Source organism: Corylus avellana, chromosome ca11, assembly GCF_901000735.1.
Source record: "Corylus avellana chromosome ca11, CavTom2PMs-1.0".
Taxonomy (NCBI): domain Eukaryota; kingdom Viridiplantae; phylum Streptophyta; class Magnoliopsida; order Fagales; family Betulaceae; genus Corylus; species Corylus avellana.
Window position 1 is genome coordinate 9,632,832 of NC_081551.1, and position 19,185 is coordinate 9,652,016.

A 19,185-nucleotide genomic window follows, 5' to 3' on the forward strand; every position below is an offset into this window, starting at 1 on the left:
AAAAAAAAAAAAAAAAAAAAAAAAAAATCCAGATCCATCCATTTTTGACCCGATCCAACAGGTTAGAACCGGATTGTCTCAAATCGGGTCATACCATCCATTAAAGGTCAATGGGTTTTCGGGCTTTTTTTGGCCCAATTCAAACCGGCCCACTCTTCAACCCGATCCAACGGGTTTGAAATCCGATTCAAACCAATCCATCAACCCAAATTGGATCCATACAAGCATCCGACCCGATCTAAAACCGGTTCCAACCGGGTCATTGGTTCAAATCGGATCTCCGCCCAACCCGGTCCAATACCGGTTCCTAAACTGGGTCATCGGGGTCAAGCTCTTCAAACCGGTCCAAATTTGTCAACTCGATTCATCGGGTTAGACTCGGTTCATATAATTTTCGGGTCAACCATTTTAATGGTCCATAGGTTTTGGCCATCTTTGGCCCATTCAACCGGCCCAATTGATTCAATTTCTTCAAGGCCTCAAGCCCAATTTCTTTAAGGCTTCAGCCCAACCAGCTGCCTCTGCCTGCCGCCTTTCACCGCCACCGGCCACCTCCAGCGACTTTTCCGACGTACCTAAAAAAAAAAACAAAAAACAAAAAAAAATTCCTTTCTTTTTCTCAAACCTTGAGTTTGAGGGAGGATATTGGAGTATTTGAGAAATCACCCGGATCCAAGATTTTCAACCCAACGGGTTAGAACCGGGTTCTGCTGCCGCCAGCCTCCGTGCACCGCCTCCGGCCATCACTCCGGCAACTTTTACGGCGACCAAAAAAAAAAAAAATCTTTTCCTTTATATTTCCAACCTCAATTTTATACATTGAGTTTGAGAGGGAATGTTAAGAGTATATTTGATATTATTTTAGGGTTATTATGTTTCCTTATATATTTTAGATTTAGTCTAGGGTTTCTTGCTTATGAGTCCTAGCCTCTCTATATATAGAGGTCATTGTAATCATATTATATACATAATCATAATAGAAGAGATGTAGTCTTATATGCTTCCGCTCTCTCTCTTCTCTCTCTCTCTCTCTCTTTCTTCCGCTTCTAATATATTATCCAATATATTTAACACTCATTATTTGTAATCTCCAATATCCTCTAACTATACTCTCATACATCACAGTTTATAGTTTTATTTTAGGGAAAAATGCTCCAATGGTCTTTGAGATATGAATTTTTTATCAAATCACTTTATAAGGTTCACAAGTTATCAGTTTATACTAATGAATAAATAAAAAATTGATAACTTCACTTTAAACCCCTAAATTACCACTTGATTTAACAAGTCCCCTTAAAACTTCAAAACATCTCAATTTGAACCCTTGAACTTTCAGTTGCAGTTAATTTAAACCCCTTCGTCAGTTACCCCTAAAAAAAAAAAAATAATAAATAAAGCTATCAATTTACTGTCCTAAGGTTAGAATTGTTGTCAAATAAATCATTCTTTGTCATAGCCAATCAAAAGACAACATGTATCCTTTTTTATAAAAAAAATTAAAAATTAAAAAAAAAAAAAAATCTAACCACCCCCAGATTATATATATATATACACTCCAACTTACCAGCCTGCTTGCATTCATTTTTCCAAATGGTATTCAAGTTTTAAAATCTAAAAATTGAGCCTCACCCATGAAAAACATGTTTGAGTTCAAGTTTCTGAAAACTGGTTTTCTAGAACCAGTTCCAGAAATATGGCCTGAAATCAGTTTGGCAATAGGTTTCATTTTAAGACATACAAAAATCAGTTTTATACAACATACATTTCTATTTTTCCCCACAAAAATCAGTTTTTTGTTTGCAGTTATCAACCTCTTTGTGAAGTTTCACAACAACTCAAAACCTCTTTTTGTTTTTGTTTTTTTGTTTTTTGTTTTTTTTCAAATATAGCAAAAACAAAATGTCAAAATCCTCCTATAAATATCGGTTACTTAAGTCCCTTCCTTTCACATCAATTTCTTTCAAACAATCAAAAGTACACTCAATCATGAAGAGCTTGTTCATTTTGGCCCTCTCCCTACTTGTTCTTTTCGTCACTTGCGGTAACTTCTTAAAAATCTACTTTATATATATTGAAACCTATAAATAATGTGTTATTGGCGTGCAAAACCATGTCAAACATTCATTTTATACGTTATATTAAAGTTAATTTTTCCCATTTATATCATAAAAGATTTACATAAACATTTGTTTCAACAATTTAACATATTTAGAGGATTGAATGGCTCTCGTTACTCAAGCATTTATAAGATAATAATTTGTATGATGTTTATATAGTATGTAGCATTTCATTATATAACTATATTCAAAGTAATCACTTGAATGTTAAAGAAAGTTAAGGAACACAGTAATAATTGAGCGTCAATTAAGACAAAAAGCAAATGTGCCTAACTATTTAAGTATAATAAGATAACTCGTAAGAGAACATGCAAACTATATAGCAAGATAGTTATAGTTTTTAGAATAATACCCCATGTTCAATAACATGCAAATATTATGTCATGGTAGGTTCTTCTGCTTCCATAGAAACCAAGCCGAAGGCTAAAGTGGTTGCATGGCCTAGTTACCCGCCGTGTGTTAGTGGTTTTTGTACAGATCAGATATGTTGTGCTCAAGGTACTCTTTCTCGCTTTCTCTCTCATATATTTTCAAATTTTATTTAATTTATAACCTTGATCGGTGCGGACAAAGATTCTCGAAGAGTCATTTCATGATCAATATTTACTGTTGTTGTATTTAACGATATAAATAATGCCATGTGATAAATATATTGGCATGCTATTCAAAAATTATAGATATGATATAATTCACACCATTAGATGCAACAAAATTAAATTTTAATCATTATATTCATTTCACTTAAAATTGAGAGTATCCTTATGATCATAATTAACAACTTTGTTAAGACAAATGAGTGTTTTTAAGATTATGAAAAGAAAATCCTTCTTGTCGTTTATTTAAATTTGAGTGTAGTTTTAAGTGGGCATTATTTCAAGTACTAAAAAAGTAGAAAAAAAAAAGAAAAAAAAATGTAATATTAAGTAAAAGATCTCATTATGTTCGTATTTAGTTTGTTCAACTTCCAAATTCCATTTTAATTATTTCCAAGTTTATTCTTAGAATCCAAAACCCTTTTTTATTTGGCATTTAAAAAAAAAAAATGGTCTTTTTCTTCATAATAATGACCTTTTTTTTTTTTTTTAAATGACAATTTTTCTGAAGAAAAATACATTTTTTTTAAAAAAAATAATGGCAAATAAAAAAAGAAACACATAGTATGTTATTCCTTCAAAAATTATTTTTTATTTTTTATTTTGTTTTTAAAGACCGACTTTAAAAACATTCCTCATTACTAATATATGACTTAAGACGTAATAGTAAAAACCAGCACTTAAAAAAAAAAAAAAAAAAACAACATTACTCTATTATCATCGTGAAAGCTTTCAAGTTATTATTTTTTTCTTTTTTATTTGATTTTTTTTTTTTAAATAAATGATAATGCTTGGGGATTTTCTTCTCCACACCATATAAATGATCATATTGTAGGGACTTGTATCAAAGTGTGATATTTTTCTTGTAGGTTACAAATTTCGATGGCCTCAATTGGTTGGAAAGAATGGGCAACTAGCCAAGGCTATGATACAAAAGGATAATCCTCTGGTAACAGTAGTGGTCCTACGCCCCGGCACAGTAGGATTGGCGGATTTCTGTTGCAATCGTGTATACCTTGTCCTTGATCACAATGGGAAGGTCCGTCTTGTACCTATAGTTGGCTGAGACTACTTTTTGTAATTAATTTTGAAACAAATAAATAACTACGTATTATTATTCTTTTGAGCCATTTGTAGAAAAAAACTTCTATTCCTATTTGCTAATTATATTATCTATGTATGTTGGAAACATTGACACAATTAAAAATTTGAAAGAAATATTATCAATAATTTAATAGTTTGAAAGGGATGTATACTTTTCCTAGCGAGTGAATCACGTCTTTCAACTTGGTTTATATCATAAATATGTTTATATTTAAATTCTTATACAAGATATTATTAGCAACTTGAAAGGAAAAATGAAAAAATGATTGAGATATTATATATAAATTCCTCACAAATATCAACGCATGTGGATCATGTGGCAAACACAAACAGACTTGAGATTCCCATAAGCAGTCAACAAGATCTGTTTTTATTTTTTTGTTTTTGTTTTTGTTTTTTTTAAGCAAAGCCAAAGCCAAAGCCAAAGCCAACAACTGAATGGATTGGAATTTTTTGGTAATTTTATTGACAAATTATTAATAATTTGAGCGGTGCATGTTAAAATTTACTTATTTGATAACATGTCTGTTTGAGTTTATGATTTTAAAATGTTATTTTTAAAAATGCAGGTAAATGTTTAATAAAATCGCAGTTTATCCTTTAAAATTATATATATATTTTTTTTAAAAAAAAACACATTTTTAGTTGCGTTTTGTAAAAATGTAGATTCCGTTTAGTTTGCGAAATAGATCAATTTTATTTGATAATGGCCTATTCCTATGAATGGTTATTTATTTGAGAATAACGATTCCATTATGAAGATGAATACTTATTCCTTTAAAAAATGAGATGAATAGCTATTCTTTAAGGAATGAGAAATACTAGAGAGTCAAACAAATGAATCCAAAAAAGTTTTCAAACTGACGTGGCAAGGGTTTTTAAATTGAAAAAAATGCAATTCTCTCTCTCTTGTCTACCACGTCAGTTTGGAAATTTTTTTAGGTTCATTTGTTTTGCTCCATAGCACTTATCTTAAGGAATAGACTGCATTTTTTTTTATTTTTTATTTTTTTATTATTATAAAAAAAAACACTAACATTATTTTTTATTTTATTTTGAACTTAAAAATTTAAAAACATGATAAATAAAGTGAGTTGCCAATCACCCCAATGGGGCCACCACCAGAAGAGGGCGAGGGTGGTCGCACCACCCAGTGGCATTTCAGGGTGGCTGAGGCCACCATAGATTTGCTTCAGGGGTGGCTGCGACTAACCCCACCCATTGGGGTGGTCGGTCACCAACTTTATTTTCTAGGTTTCTTATTTTATTTTATTTAAATTTCAGTTGAAAAATAAATAATATGAGGTTTTTAATAATTTTGATTCAATTCTAGTTAGTGCATGTGTCTTGTTAATGTTACCAAATCAAAAAATATGAATAACTATTTCATTCAACTATCCTTTATTCTCAATAATAACATTTTTTTTAATAGAATACTCATTTTCCAAAACAAACGAGGCCGTAATCTAAAACAATTCATTTTATGCGATTTGGTTTAATTTGCATTTTAAATTACAATTTTTTAAAAATGCAATGACAAACAATCAATTTGATGCCAATTAGTTTAAAAACACACTTTTTATTTATGAAATCACAATGACAAACGCATCCGAAGTGGTTCAACCGTCAAAAATTTATTTAGAATAAGGACATTCTTGCAATATGTTGCAATTTAGGCCCCAAAAATAAAAAAAAATAAAAAAAATTGGATATTCTCGGTTGAATCCGTGGGCCTTTCATTTGACTGGAGCAATGCTTAAGGACTACGCAAGATCACGGAGGAGTTATCGTGTACGCAAATCTGCCAACTACTATCCTACAATTTCAACGTTGACCTCACTCTCACCGGCCTCTCATTATACGCCACGTCTTGCTCAAAGCAGCTCTCTAACCTGGAGTCACAACTGATCGGGTGCCAGCTGGCAACTGAAGAGGATAAAGAAGAGAAGGCTCGTAGACGATTGGGGTCAACGCGGCTCAAAAACTGACAAAGGCCCGCAATCCAACGCGCTAAATTATCCGCGTGCTTGCCAATCTCTCTCGTCTTATCCTATTTAAACCCACTCATTGATTGATGATCGGCAAGCAGAAGAAGAGGAGATGGCGAAGGTTGGAGGAGTCAGCGAAGTTGGGGGAAGCCAGAACAGCGTGGAGATCGACGGCCTCGCTCGCTTCGCCGTCGACGAGCATAACAAGAAACAGGTTCTCTAATTCCTAATGTTCTTTTTCCTTTAATCAAATCTGTGTGTTTAATTGAAATTATTATTGGTGTTTTTTTTTTTAAAAAAAAAAAATTATGACAAAGTTATGATTAAAAGCTTAATTATTCTTTTTGAAATTTTGTAATTAATTTATTATAAGTTTTTATCCATTACACGCAACATTTAGGTTGACAATCTCTATCAGATGTTTTTTTGGCCTGTTAAATTAAATGGCGGATTGAAAGGTTGACTTATACAGTCATTGTTGGGGTTATTCCTCCTAGGTTCTAGAAGGGGCGGGTGGGTGGTTTATAAGTATGAGAAAAAATTTTACATCTTATGTTAGCTTTTGGGGTTAAGAGAGGCTCAAGACTTTCCGTGTGAAAGAAAACATCATTTCTTAAACTAGCTTTTGGGGTTGAAACCCAATACCACCCAACAGTCATATACTCATATGTTTTGACAAGACAAAAATCTGACACATAACATGAATTATACTGCTCCAAAGTAGTTGGCCATGAAAAAATAATTTTTGTGGAGGATGTGGGATTTTTTTTTTTTTTAAAGCAAACATGGATTAAAACACTAAAGAAGTGTGGGTTTCACAACAACAGACCCAACAAAAAAAAAAAAAATTACAGTGCTAGATATACAAGTGAACGGTAGAAAATGTGTCATAAAATGTGCAGTCCTCTCAAAAGGAGGATGTGGGAATTATATATGCATGAGGTTTTGGATAATAAGCTTTATTTAGCATAACATTTGTTATATATTATAAGCATATTGAAATTTTGGGTGTTATTTGTGTTAAATTATATTGTTGTGGTTGGTGGTGTAGAATACGGTTCTGGAGTTTCAGAAGGTGGTGAATGCGAAACAGCAGGTGGTTGCGGGAACTGTGTACTACATAACGCTGGAGGTGAGTGATGGGGGGAAGAAGAAAGTATATGAGGCCAAGATTTGGGAGAAGCCATGGTTGAATTTCAAGGAGTTGCAGTAATTCAAGCTCATTTCTGATACTCCTTCAGACTCTAGCGCTTAGCTAGGTATTGATCCCGGAACACAGTTGCTCCGTTTTGATTCAATAGTATATGATTTTCTTGAGGTTTTATTTATTTAGTTTCTTTGCTGTGTTGATGTGTTACCCTTTTGTTGTAGATTTCATCAGATTTCTTTCTTTAGTATTCCTTTTCAGCTACTATTGAAACTGACATTACATCTGCTAATTTGGACTGGAACCCAGAAAAGAAAAGAAAAAGAGAAAGAAATAAACTCTTAAGAGAATAATGGAATGACAAATGCTACAAAACCAATGGTGGTCTATCTAAATAGAGGGGTGATTTTCATTGTCACATTAAGGAGTGTCTACTTAGGAGTATGAACTTGGAAGTGCATGGATCATTTCTTCTTAGTCGTAGAATTATCTGTGCTCTCATGTAAGACATAATGTAGTGAGAATGTTCTTCAAATGCCAACTGATATATGAGCGAGGGTTCAAACTTAAGATCTCTGACTTATCTCAAAAGTTTAAGCCGATAGAAATAGGTGAATTGAATCATTTAATTAAGGTAACCTAGATCTACATTGTCTTGAGTTTAATGAGCAGGGTGAGGACTAAGAAATTAAAATTCTTCTTTTAATTTTTTTTTTTTTGGGTATTTGGGCCAACAAGTTTATAACATTGATGATGTTTCATTGTATATTCAGGTGACTGAAGATCAGATGTATGTTGCTTTCCTTGCTTCAAGTTGAAATAGAAGCATATCAGAACATTGAAGGCATGTTCCTACTTAAATAAAATGTAAATAAATCCTATCCGAATCAGATTCTTAGCCTTCAGGATCTGGTGGATTCGCCTTATTAAATTGAGGGCCTTAGGCGGCCGCCTAATCAGCATAAGGCTCTAGTCGGCCTCCTAATTCACATAAGGCTCCAGTCGACGTGTTACTGACAACCATTAGATCTAAGGCAAACAACATTAAAAATAAATGTGGACCATAGAATCAAGTCTTTATACACATGTAACCACCATTCATAAATGACATGATACACAATACATCTCAATTAAAAAATCAACATTTATCAATCCCATTGCAGAGTCATCATTTATAAAACGTTAGTCTTCACAACATGAGTATCAAATGCACAGTTTATTGAAAGATAGTAATGTTAAATGAAAAAGTATTTTGGTAGTTTTTTGGGTGGTTACCTCGAACGCTCATTCCCAACCTAAGACATAACAAAAGATCAACTTCTCCATTTTGCAATTCTTGCTCTAATATTAGACATATCTCAAAGCATAACCTTAATCTTACACTCGCTGCCCAGAAAGATTGATCGTTCCTAGTGATTACCTCCAGATAATGATTTATTTTAATATAGGACACCAAAAGATAATCCACTATTAACCCAAGACTCCTAAAGGTCCCAAAGGTCCCAAAACTCCCTAAGAACACCATTTACTGAGCATAAACATTTTTTAAATAAGGGAAAACTTTTCATTAAACCACTGAACTGCCGCGTGTTTTGAGTAGACCTCCTAAATTTTAAAAACTCTCAATTTACACCTTTGAATTTTCAATTTCAATCAATTTATCATATTTCGTCAGATTTTAAACGTTAAAAGTTTAAAATGACGTTTATACACCTGATTTTTCTTTTTTATAAAATTCACAATATACCCTTAATTCCAAATTTAACTTTTTTTTAAAAAAATAAGGTTATAAAAACAAAAAAACAATACCCACGGTGACCCAGGTGGGTCTGGTCGTGACCCACGTAGGTCAGCAAACCCATGCTGGGTAGCAGCTAGACCCAGCTGCGGGTTTGCTTGACCCACAAGTCACTCGTTTTATTTTTATTTTTTTCTTTAAACGAAAATTGGAGGTATTTGGTCTTTTTAGGCATTGCCGTTAGAAGTTAACCACTACATCTGACGAAGTGAGGTAAATTGATTGAAATTAAAAGTTCAGAGGTATAAATTGAGAGTTTTTTAATTTGAGGGAATTTTCTCAAAACGCACAGTAATTTATGGGTTTAAAGTGAAATTTTTCCTTTAAATAAGCAAGGACACAACCATCACTTTAAAACATCATAGGCCCTTACTTTATTCTCATAATTGCTTTCCCTTTGTTAGGCAACCAAGGAAAGTTATCCAGTGTTAAAAGGTGGTTACTTTAGCACTGTTTTGAGATTAAAAATGAAACTAACTTCTAATGTTCACATCTTTCATGCAAGAACCAAACTTTTCTTCATAAAAGAACCAACTTTAGGCCATTTATAAAAGGCAAACAACTAATCATCATTAATGTAATACCGAAAAAAAAAAAATCCTTTTAAAATACATGTGCTTTCAAAATAAATTTTATTTTCAACAATGGTTTAGTGCGAAAAAAAAAAAAAAAAAAGAAGAGAGGATTGAACCTCATGCGACATAAACTCAATTTTGAGCGTGCAAAACCCTAAAAAATTGACCTTCAACCTATTTTTAACCCGCAATAACTCGAAAGTTTATATATATACTTTTTGTCTTGTGAATATTTTAAATGAGAGGCTTTAAAGAGCATTGACCGAAGATTGTCGCACATTGGAAAGTGTGAGGATTTTGTTGGCATTTATAAGGTCCAACAAACTCAAGCTATTAAATGAGGTATGTTAGGGTACACCCTCATGCATGTTATAGTACAGTGCGAAGCACCGGAAGTGGTGTGGGCTGTAATGCTGTAGACCTGTAGTGGCGACTTGATGACGCACTTGACACTTAGCACGAAGCATTGAAGCGATCTAATCATGACCATTTATTTTTGGACAGTCAAGATCGTTCGATCTAGTGGTTTGATCTAAATCATACGATTCTTCTTAAATAGATCCAATGGTTGGATCTACTAGACTGTTGATCTAACGATTGAGATTAAATAATGAATTTAATCTAACGGCCAGATTTAATTTCAAAATTTGAAATTATTTGATATGTATTAAGAGATAATTGATTAATCTATAATAATACAATTCTATTTATATCCTTATTTGATTTTTGAGATTTGAATTATTATTTCTTTTTGTCTCTGATTGAAATAGAAAATCGCAGGGTATTTTCGAATTTTAATTTCGTTTGTGCAGATCGCAGTTAAAACACAAAACCTTTTGGGCTCCATTGTATCCTGGAGAAAAATTTGCTTTAACCCTATTGCATACCAATTCTAGTGGAGGCAAATATTTTCTTAAAGAAAGTTTGTAACATACCTTATAGAGCATTTTCATTTTATGTATTTTCTCCTATCTGTATAACAAGTTTAGCCTCCAGCCTCCAGGAAGGAGTGAGAGTGAAGGGGAGACATGAGAGAAGCCTAAAACTGACGTTCTATGTCAGTTCCACAGCCATATTTGTGGTCTTTCAATCCGTTTTCTCAAGGTAAAGCCTTCAAACCTATTGTTTCTTTTTTATTTCTTTCTTAAGCCTATAACCTTGATCTGCTCATTAACCCTTTAGTTTCTTCTAGTATTTCTATCGTGCCATGCTGTTTGTTTGGGTTTTGTTTTCATGACGGGATGATTCATTTTGAAAACAAATATGTATTTTATACAATAAATAAAGAAAATTGATATTTTATGTTTCTCATCATTTCATGATTCTAAAATAAATATTATGATTTTAGTGGATGTGTTTATGATGTATTCAATCATCATTTCAAATTCTTTTATGATTGTTTAAGGTAATCAAGGTAAACTCTTGATGATCTCATATCAAGAGCATAACCTTGACACCTAAGATTATTCTGGAATGTTTCTAGGCGTTGTTGAATCCCTTGGACCTTTAAGCCGTGTTTAGTTTGCGGAATAAATCATTGGAATGGACTAGCTAATCCTAAGTATAACTATTCATTTGTTTGGTAACACATTATTCTTGGGAATAGTTTATTCTCATAGGACTACTAATCTCATACACAAATGATTAGCTAAGCCACTCAAAAATAAATGGCTTAGTTAATCCTTAAAGAATGAAATACATTTTTCAAAAATACCCATATAATTTTTTTTTTTATTTTAAACTTAAAACAAAATAAATAAAAAAACAAAATAAAACATAAAAAATATAAAAAATAAAGTGGGTGGCCGACCACCCACAGAAGAGCCATTGTTATAAATGCATCGAGTTCTATTGACATTTGAGAAAGAATAATAATGATGTTAATTGACAATATGCGCATTGTATGACATGACCATGGCTCTCATGGACTACCATTATACGAGCTTAACCTTATGGTCTATTTATTTTATATTTTTGTCATTGAATCTAATAGGCCAACTAAGTGACCAACACAACCATCGTGGTGGTCACAACCGCACGATGTTGTTAGTAACATGGGTGAACTAGGGTTGGATCCGATTAGACTGTTTCATGATTGCCACTAATTGTGCACATTGGGGCACTGGTGTCATACCAAAGGTTGTTTCGAAAATGCGCAAACCGAGCGAGAAGGAGTTAATTAAAGGCCAAATAGATTATACGAGGGAAAGGTAAAACCAAGATGTATATTATAGTATTCTTAATGCATTATCTTGTTTTAATATTTCAAATGCTGAAAACTGTTATCATTAAGATTATGCCCTATCATTCTTTTCCAAACTTATAATATTCTTTCCACTGGCGTAATAGTAGAGACAACCTATTTTCTAAAATGAATTGTGAAATGCATGACATTCAAAAAGTTCTTAATTCTTTTAATTCTGTTTATTGCATTAAAACTTTAGGCTCACTGCATGAGCTCAGTTTCGAGATATATTATGGTTTTAGGAGAAACTCTAAGCCTTGTGAAACCTTAAGCCCCCCTCCAGAGCGCCGCCGCCTCAGGGGAGGAGGGATGCCCGTTGCCTGCATCCTTCCTCCCTTCCTTGCTTCCCGATTTTTGTTTTAGGTTTGTTGCTGTCTTTGGTGTTTTCTGTTATGTTGTGCTTGTGTTCTCTCTCGATGGGTACTGTTTTTGGGGGTTTTCACTCAAACTCTCCCCCTCCCTGTTTGTTTGTGTGTGCCGCCGATCTCCTCCGCGCTCGCTTCGCTGCTCACCGCTCGCTGTCTGGTCTTTTCACGCGCCCCTCCCGCGCCAAGCTTTTTGTGCCACCTTCTGCGGCGGTTTCCTGCCAGCTCACGATCGGCCTCCTCCGGCTGCCGTGACCCGCTTTGAGTGTTTTTTACATTTATTTTCTTGTTTGGTTGTTTTTCTGTTTTGTATTTCCTTTGAGTTCCCCTGCATTTGGTTTTATTTTCTGTAATTTCTTTTCTTGCATTAGTTTTATTGTTCCATTTATTTCCTTGTATGGTTTTATTTTTGCTTGTAATAAGGCTTTCTCCTCTTGCTTTGTTGAGCCCGGTTGCTGCCCGATATTACTGGTCCAAACCTTTGGGTTGTGGATGTGAAATTTATCCTGGCTTTCAAGTCGAGGAGGATGAGTATCGGCCTGTGGGTTTTGCTCTAAGGCCAAGGAATAAGTATCGGCTTGGGGCTTTTGCTCTCAAGGCCGAGTAATAAGCGCTACCTATACATTAGATGGTGTCTGTTTGATGCAGATCTGAGTTTTCAACCTGATATTTAGTCATAGGTTAGCGGATGCTGTGTTTTGGTTGATTTGGTCTGTTGTTGATGACTGTATCTTTAGCTTCGGCTATGATTTACTTCAGAGCTTTTTGCTCTGTTTGTAAGAGCTTTAGGCTCGCAACTTTTATCAATGAATGAGTATGATATGTTTCAAAAAAAAAAAAAAAAAAGTTTCGAGGTATATTACTTAAGTCATGGACTTACCTTGTTTTTTTTTTCTTTCTACTTGTGGAACATTTATTTGTTTTGCAGGGTTATCGGGTACTAATCGCATTAATTGGTAGACTAGAGTCCTTCATTAGGTTTGAGGATGACTGAGGAGTCTTAATGGATATTGTTGAGTTTTATTTCAGTTTGTTGCATTTAAGGTTGTTGTATTTGTGCTCAGGATTGTATTGAAATTTTGTATTGTAACTCAAATCACTGTATTTCTTTCGTATTCTGCATTTCTCTTACTATGCTAGTTGTGTATTAGTCTTTCCCAATTAATTCCCTATTAGTTGGCGTGGGAAATTCCGCTTATAACTACCAGATTGATTATGGCAGGTTGGCGATAGGGGTGCAAAGGCGGGCGGTTAAAAACCGCCCGCTAACCGCTAACCGCTCTAACCGCTAACCGCTCTAACCGCTTAACCGTATTAACCGCTAACCGCCTAACCGCTATAACCGCCTAGCGGTTAGCGGTTATTGGGTTTACTAACCGTAACCGCTAACCGCTAACCGCCTTTTTATATAATATATTTTTATAATTATAATTATAAAAATATTTATACATATAACATAATCACTTGATCATTAAATCACAATTTTTTTAAAAAATAATTAAATCACAATTTGAGTATTAATATATTATATTATCATTTATATGATTATATCACATGAGATTGATCATTAAATCATTTGATTATATAATAACAAATTATACATATATAATATGACATAACTCATAAGTATACCAATTCATACTAATACAACAATTAAATATCTAGAGACTTATTTTCAATGTATGTTATAAACTTATAAGTCTATATATGTTATAAGTCTATATAAGTCTACATATGCATATGAATAATATAAATGTATAATATCAATACTTAATCATATGATTCAATGACAATTCAAATACTTTATTCAAGACTTCAAGTGAATCATATTATTAATGTACAATGATGATATGATTCGTATAATATCAAATTAAGTAATTGACATTGAATTAAACAATGACCAATGTGTTACTTATAAACACAATTTAAGTATTAATGTATTATCATTACAATTTTAGTAATTTATATATTATCACTGTAATTGATATGATTATATCACATGATGACTTGATCATTAAATCATATGATTATATAATAATAAATAATACATATATAATATGACATAACTCATAAGTCATAAGTTTACAAGTTAATCATATGATTCATGTACAATGATAATCACAATTGATTCAATTGAATTAAACAATATATTATTTATAACTACAAGTCTACAATTTAATTAAAGCATTATTAGATACTTTAGGAATTTAGAATTTAGGAGTTTGAACATTACCATTTACCATTAGATATTAAGTTCAATTCAAAGAAAAAAGATTATAAGTAAATATGATAAGAATTTAAATAATTAATCATCTGAATCATATGATATAATTTAATGAGACTATATGATTATATAATATCAAATTAAGTAATTGACATTAGATTCAACAATGTGTCACTTATAATTACAATTGAAGTATTAATGTATTTTTTGAACATTTTTTAGAAAAAGAAATTTAACCATTTTTTGAACAATTTTGAATTTTTTGAACCATTAGTAACAATTTTTTTAAAATTGAATCATTGATAGTTAATAGTTTTATCCTTCAACCTTTTTTTTTTTAAAAAAAAAAATTATATAGAAGGCAAAACTACATCGTTTTGCACCTGTATATATTCATCTCTTTCTTCCAACCCTAAATCTCACGAAATCTCAAAATCACTCAAAGTTGCTGAGCAGCCTCTCTCAAGTCTCAACTCTCTCAAACTCACCCGCTGCTCATGATCGGCTCAACGAAAATACTGGGTAGTTTTTTTCTCAAATTAGACAGCCAAGGTCAGTGATTTTGGGTTCATTTTCTTGGAGTTTTTCCCGAGCTACTTTGATTTTTGATTTCCTACTATTTTACAATTATTTCCAATGATTTTGGGTCATTTATTGTGTATTTGTTGATTATTGGGGTATGATCGGAATGGGTTTTGGATTATATTGGGCCCAATAAGATATTAAAAATACAAGAAAAAAAAAATGAGGGTAAAAAAAAGCTCAAAAAAGCCCTAAAGAAAGCCAAAAAAAAAGAAGCCCAATTTTAAAAAAGCGGTTAGCGGGCGGTTATCTATTTCGCTAACCGCTAACCGGCGGTTAACCGCTAACCGCTAACCGTTAGGCGGTTAGCGGTTGCGGTTAGTGAAATTTACTAACCGCTAGGGCGGTTACGGTTAGCGGTTATTGCCACTAACCGCTAACCGTAACGCCTTTGCACCCCTAGTTGGCGAACCTAAACCTTGCCTTGGGGGGTCCATGGCACCCCCAAGGATATTTTAAGCCTTTGTAATTTTTTGGGGAAACTTCATAAAACCCTGAACTTTTAGCCGTTTTGACATACCCCCCCTGAATTTTCAAAACTCTCACTTATGCCCCCTGAACTTTGGTTTTCTCTCACTTTGGACCCTTTTAACGTTAAAGTCAAATAATTTGACTTTTTATACCCATTTTACCCTCCCCCAAAACTACGTCATTTTAGGCATTAATTTTTTTAAAAAAAGAAAAGCAAAATTAATTAATTCAAAAAAAAAAAAGGAAATGGAGGTGTTTTGGAAGCCACTGCTGGCCGATCTGGAGTGGTGAACCACCCATGGCCAAAAAAAAACAAACAAAACAAAGGGATTGAGTGCTTTGGGGGTGGCGGACCACCCCAAAGGGGCCTGAGGTGGTTTGGCCACCCACCTGGTAGTGGGGTGGCAGAAACCACCCGATATGGGGCTCGTCACGACAGCTTAAATGCCTCGATCCCCCTTTTTTTTTTGGGGGGGGGGGTGGCGGACCTGTGGCCAGGGGTGGTGCAGCTACCCTGACAGGAGGTGGCTCATTCTGCCAGTAAAATAGAATGGTAGGACCACCCCATTTTTTGTCAAGGGGTAACTTCGAACTGGTTTTTTTTTTTTTTTAATATGTTATGCTCAAAACGACGTCGTTTTGGGTTGGGTGGTGATGTAGTTTTGGAGTCCAAGACGACGTAGTTTTAGTTGAAGGTAAAATGGGTATAAAAAGTTAAAATGGTCCAAAGTGAGAGAAAACTAAAGTTCAGGGGGCCTAAGTGAGAGTTTTAAAAATTCAAGGGGGGTATGTCAAAACGGCTGGAAGTTCAGAGGGGCTTTCTGAAGTTTCTCCAAATTTTTTTTTAAAAATATATTATGCCCTTATAAGGGCCAGGCAAGGTTTTCACCCCCAAGAAAAGTTTTAACTCCTCCCACACAGCGTGAGAACTAGGCATGTCTTTTTCAGTTCATGTACTAATTAAAATGCAACACCTTTATTTTATTTTTTTTAAAAAAAATTAGATAACTTCTTTTTTATTGTGTAATTATTTCATTTTCTTCTAATTCATTTTTTGATTTGTAACATTCGACTAACACGTGATTGTGTTTTGTTTGTTTCTAAGAAATCTCTCAAGATAATGATTATTCTTAGGAAAAATTACATTTTACCTCCCTAAAGTTTGGGGCGATTTGTAATTTGACCTCCGAAGTTTCAATTTTGGCAATTCACTCCCTCAAAGTTTCAAGTTTTTGCAATTCGACCAATATTATCCCAAAATTCTCATATTACCCCTAATTTTTATTTTTTATAAAAATTAAAAAAAAAAAAACAAACAAACAAACAAATTTGAGGGTACAAAAATGGCCAGATGGCCATAGGAGCCACCCCAAATTTTTTTTAATTTTTTTTTTGAAAAATAAGAAATTATGGGCAATATGAGAAGTTTTGGATACAATTGGTCAAATTGCAAAAATTTGAAACTTTGGGGAATAGATTGCCAAAATTGAAACTTTAGAAGTCGAATTGCAAATCGTCTCAAACTTTGGCGGGGTAAAATATAATTTTCCCTTATTTGTAAAAAGTTACCCCTTTTTCTTAGACCCTATTAATTGTGCGTATTTTATTTTGCCATTAGTTTATATTATTATGTATTTGCGATGCCGTTATATTAAAATTTTGAATATTTACTTTGATTATTAGATTTTTTTTTTGGCTAATTTAATTTTACATAAATGCGTAAACACACATATATAGAGGGATTGTAAGTGTGTGTAAAAGTTCAGACCCCTCACAAAAAAAATCCTAATTCCACCCTTGTGGCGGGTTATAGATAAATCTAGTGGGATTTATTTACGTAGTAAATGAGCTTGTATGAGGCACATAAAATTTAATTATTAATTATTTAAATTTTGAAGGCGTTACTATTAAACACATAAATCACAGTTTAAGGTACAATCAATAAGATTGGATCGAGTAGAGCCAGGTTAAGCTTCCATACCTCAAGGTGTAAGTTTTCCAAGATCTAGGTGCAAGACCTCCAAGGAGATTATTATTTTTTTAATTTTTACTTCTTTTGTTTTTGTTTTTGTTTTTGTGTTTTGTAATTTTTTATATTTTTATATTTATAGCAGACACTTGTCTCTAATTTTGATTGAGAATAATGTGGCATATTGAAGGTTTTCGTCCAATGTAAAGAATTATCAGCTACTTATGCTTACTACGAAAAATTTGAAGTCATATTTTAAACCATAAGGAGTTTAATGCATATGATCTATGCAACCATATAGAGTGATTTTGTAATTTTTTTTTTTCCAATATTAAAAAGATAAGCTCATATTATAAAAATTATAGTTTACTTCTCTAAAGTTGATAGCGTTTTTCAATTCGAACACTATAGTTTCAATTTTTGCAATCCTCCCTCCTAAAGTTTCAATTTTTTTCAATTTAGTCATTCCGTCAGTCAAAGCGGCTTTGACTATGGAACAGTGATCACGTGGGAAGCACGTGATCACTTCTGACATTTCTCTACCGAAAATGCCCTCATCTCCTTCAGTTTAGAACCCATGAAACCAAAACTCCGGGATATTCTCTAGGGACCTGAGATTTTGTTGAATCTGATGTCCAAGTAAACGAGGTTTGGAATGTATAGAGTAGGTGCAGGTAAAGGACCTGAGAAGAGGTTGTTACTAAGGCCTAACTCTTGAAGCGATGAGAGATCTGTGAAGGTGTCAGGAACAGTGCCTGAAAACCAGTTGCTATTGAGGTGAAGCAAAGACATATCGGTGAGGAAAGAAGATGGATCTGTAAGCTTGAACGTCCTATCATGAACTAAATATGTGCTGGGAGGTTTCTCCATGAACTAAAATCACTTGCTTCTTGTGGGATTGAGAAGTTCAAGTCCCACCTGTGAGTTCCATCCATCTCTTCCGCTCTTCCGCCCTTCCTCGTCAAGACCCATGAGACTGGGTGATGGAACAACCTCAATCCCATGCACACACTGGGGATTTAACAGACCCCTATAGTGCTTTCGTTGCATCCTGTGGGATCAAAAGACTCCTCTATCTCAATATCGATCTCAACCACCCTCCGCTGTCGGAAATCGCCTAAGCTTTTTTCGGAAATCTACGATTTTAATTTCATTTCTTCATTTTTTAATTTTGTTTTCATTTTCTCTAAGTTAGAAAAAAAAACAAAAAACAAAAACAAAAACAAAAACAAAACAAAAGTATCAAAAGCTCGATGTGAATCTCATGATCTCCTATTTTTTGCATTAGTGTAATGAAACATTGAGTTTCCTGTTGTTGTTCTAAGGCTCTTTATTTTTTTTCTCTTTACCCGGTTGTAATCTCCGATTTCACGGCATTATTTTTCTTCACTGAATTAACACTAATAATTTCCCAAATAAAAGCATATGACATTCTTTAGTTTTCATGTCTGATATTATCTATCCGTTGATTATATTGCCGCTTGAATCCAACAGAGGGGGGGTTGGGATGAGGGACAATTTTGTGAAAAAGAAGCCAACAATGATCACGTGCGAGTCACGTGATCACTGTTCCGTTAGTCAAAACAGCTTTGACTGACAGAATGACTGAATTTAAAAAAATTAAAACTTTATGGGGGTGAATTGCAAAAATTGAAACTTTGGTGTTCGAATTGAAAAACGTTGCTAACTTTAGAGAGGTAAACTATAATTTTCCCGTTCATATTATATATTCTTTTAAATTTTGTATAAAAAAATATAGAATTATATTGTATCAAACCATTTTTTGAAGCATTTAAATTGTGCCTCCAAGTCAATATTTCAGAAAATTCCAATTATATATATAACATAAACTTAAGAATCAAGTCAATTTTATTATGATTCAAGTAGGTATATATCTTAAGAACTTTCGGATTTGGTGATGTTATCATATGTAACAACTGCAGAAAAAAAATGGCCAAGCTTCAGAAAAATAATACTAGGTTATCTGAAAAATTGCAATTATTAAAA

General features: G+C 33.3%; 1 protein-coding gene across 1 annotated transcript; it reads left to right on the forward strand.

Annotated features, from left to right (window-relative positions):
* Positions 1 to 5,869: 5,869 nt before the first annotated feature.
* LOC132166214 (cysteine proteinase inhibitor-like) lies at positions 5,870 to 8,049 on the forward strand. Its single transcript, XM_059576994.1, has 3 exons — positions 5,870 to 6,016; positions 6,854 to 7,061; positions 7,723 to 8,049. The coding sequence occupies exons 1-2, from the start codon at positions 5,915 to 5,917 to the stop codon at positions 7,013 to 7,015; spliced, it is 264 nt and encodes an 87-aa protein (XP_059432977.1). The 5' UTR covers positions 5,870 to 5,914; the 3' UTR covers positions 7,016 to 7,061; positions 7,723 to 8,049.
* Positions 8,050 to 19,185: the final 11,136 nt, after the last annotated feature.

Bases quoted from the DNA above. Each gene is read 5' to 3' on its own strand.
- LOC132166214 (XM_059576994.1), top strand. From the start codon at position 5,915: ATGGCGAAGGTTGGAGGAGTCAGCGAAGTTGGGGGAAGCCAGAACAGC. The intron at 6,017-6,853 runs GTTCTCTAATTC...TTGGTGGTGTAG, and splicing joins ACGAGCATAACAAGAAACAG to AATACGGTTCTGGAGTTTCA.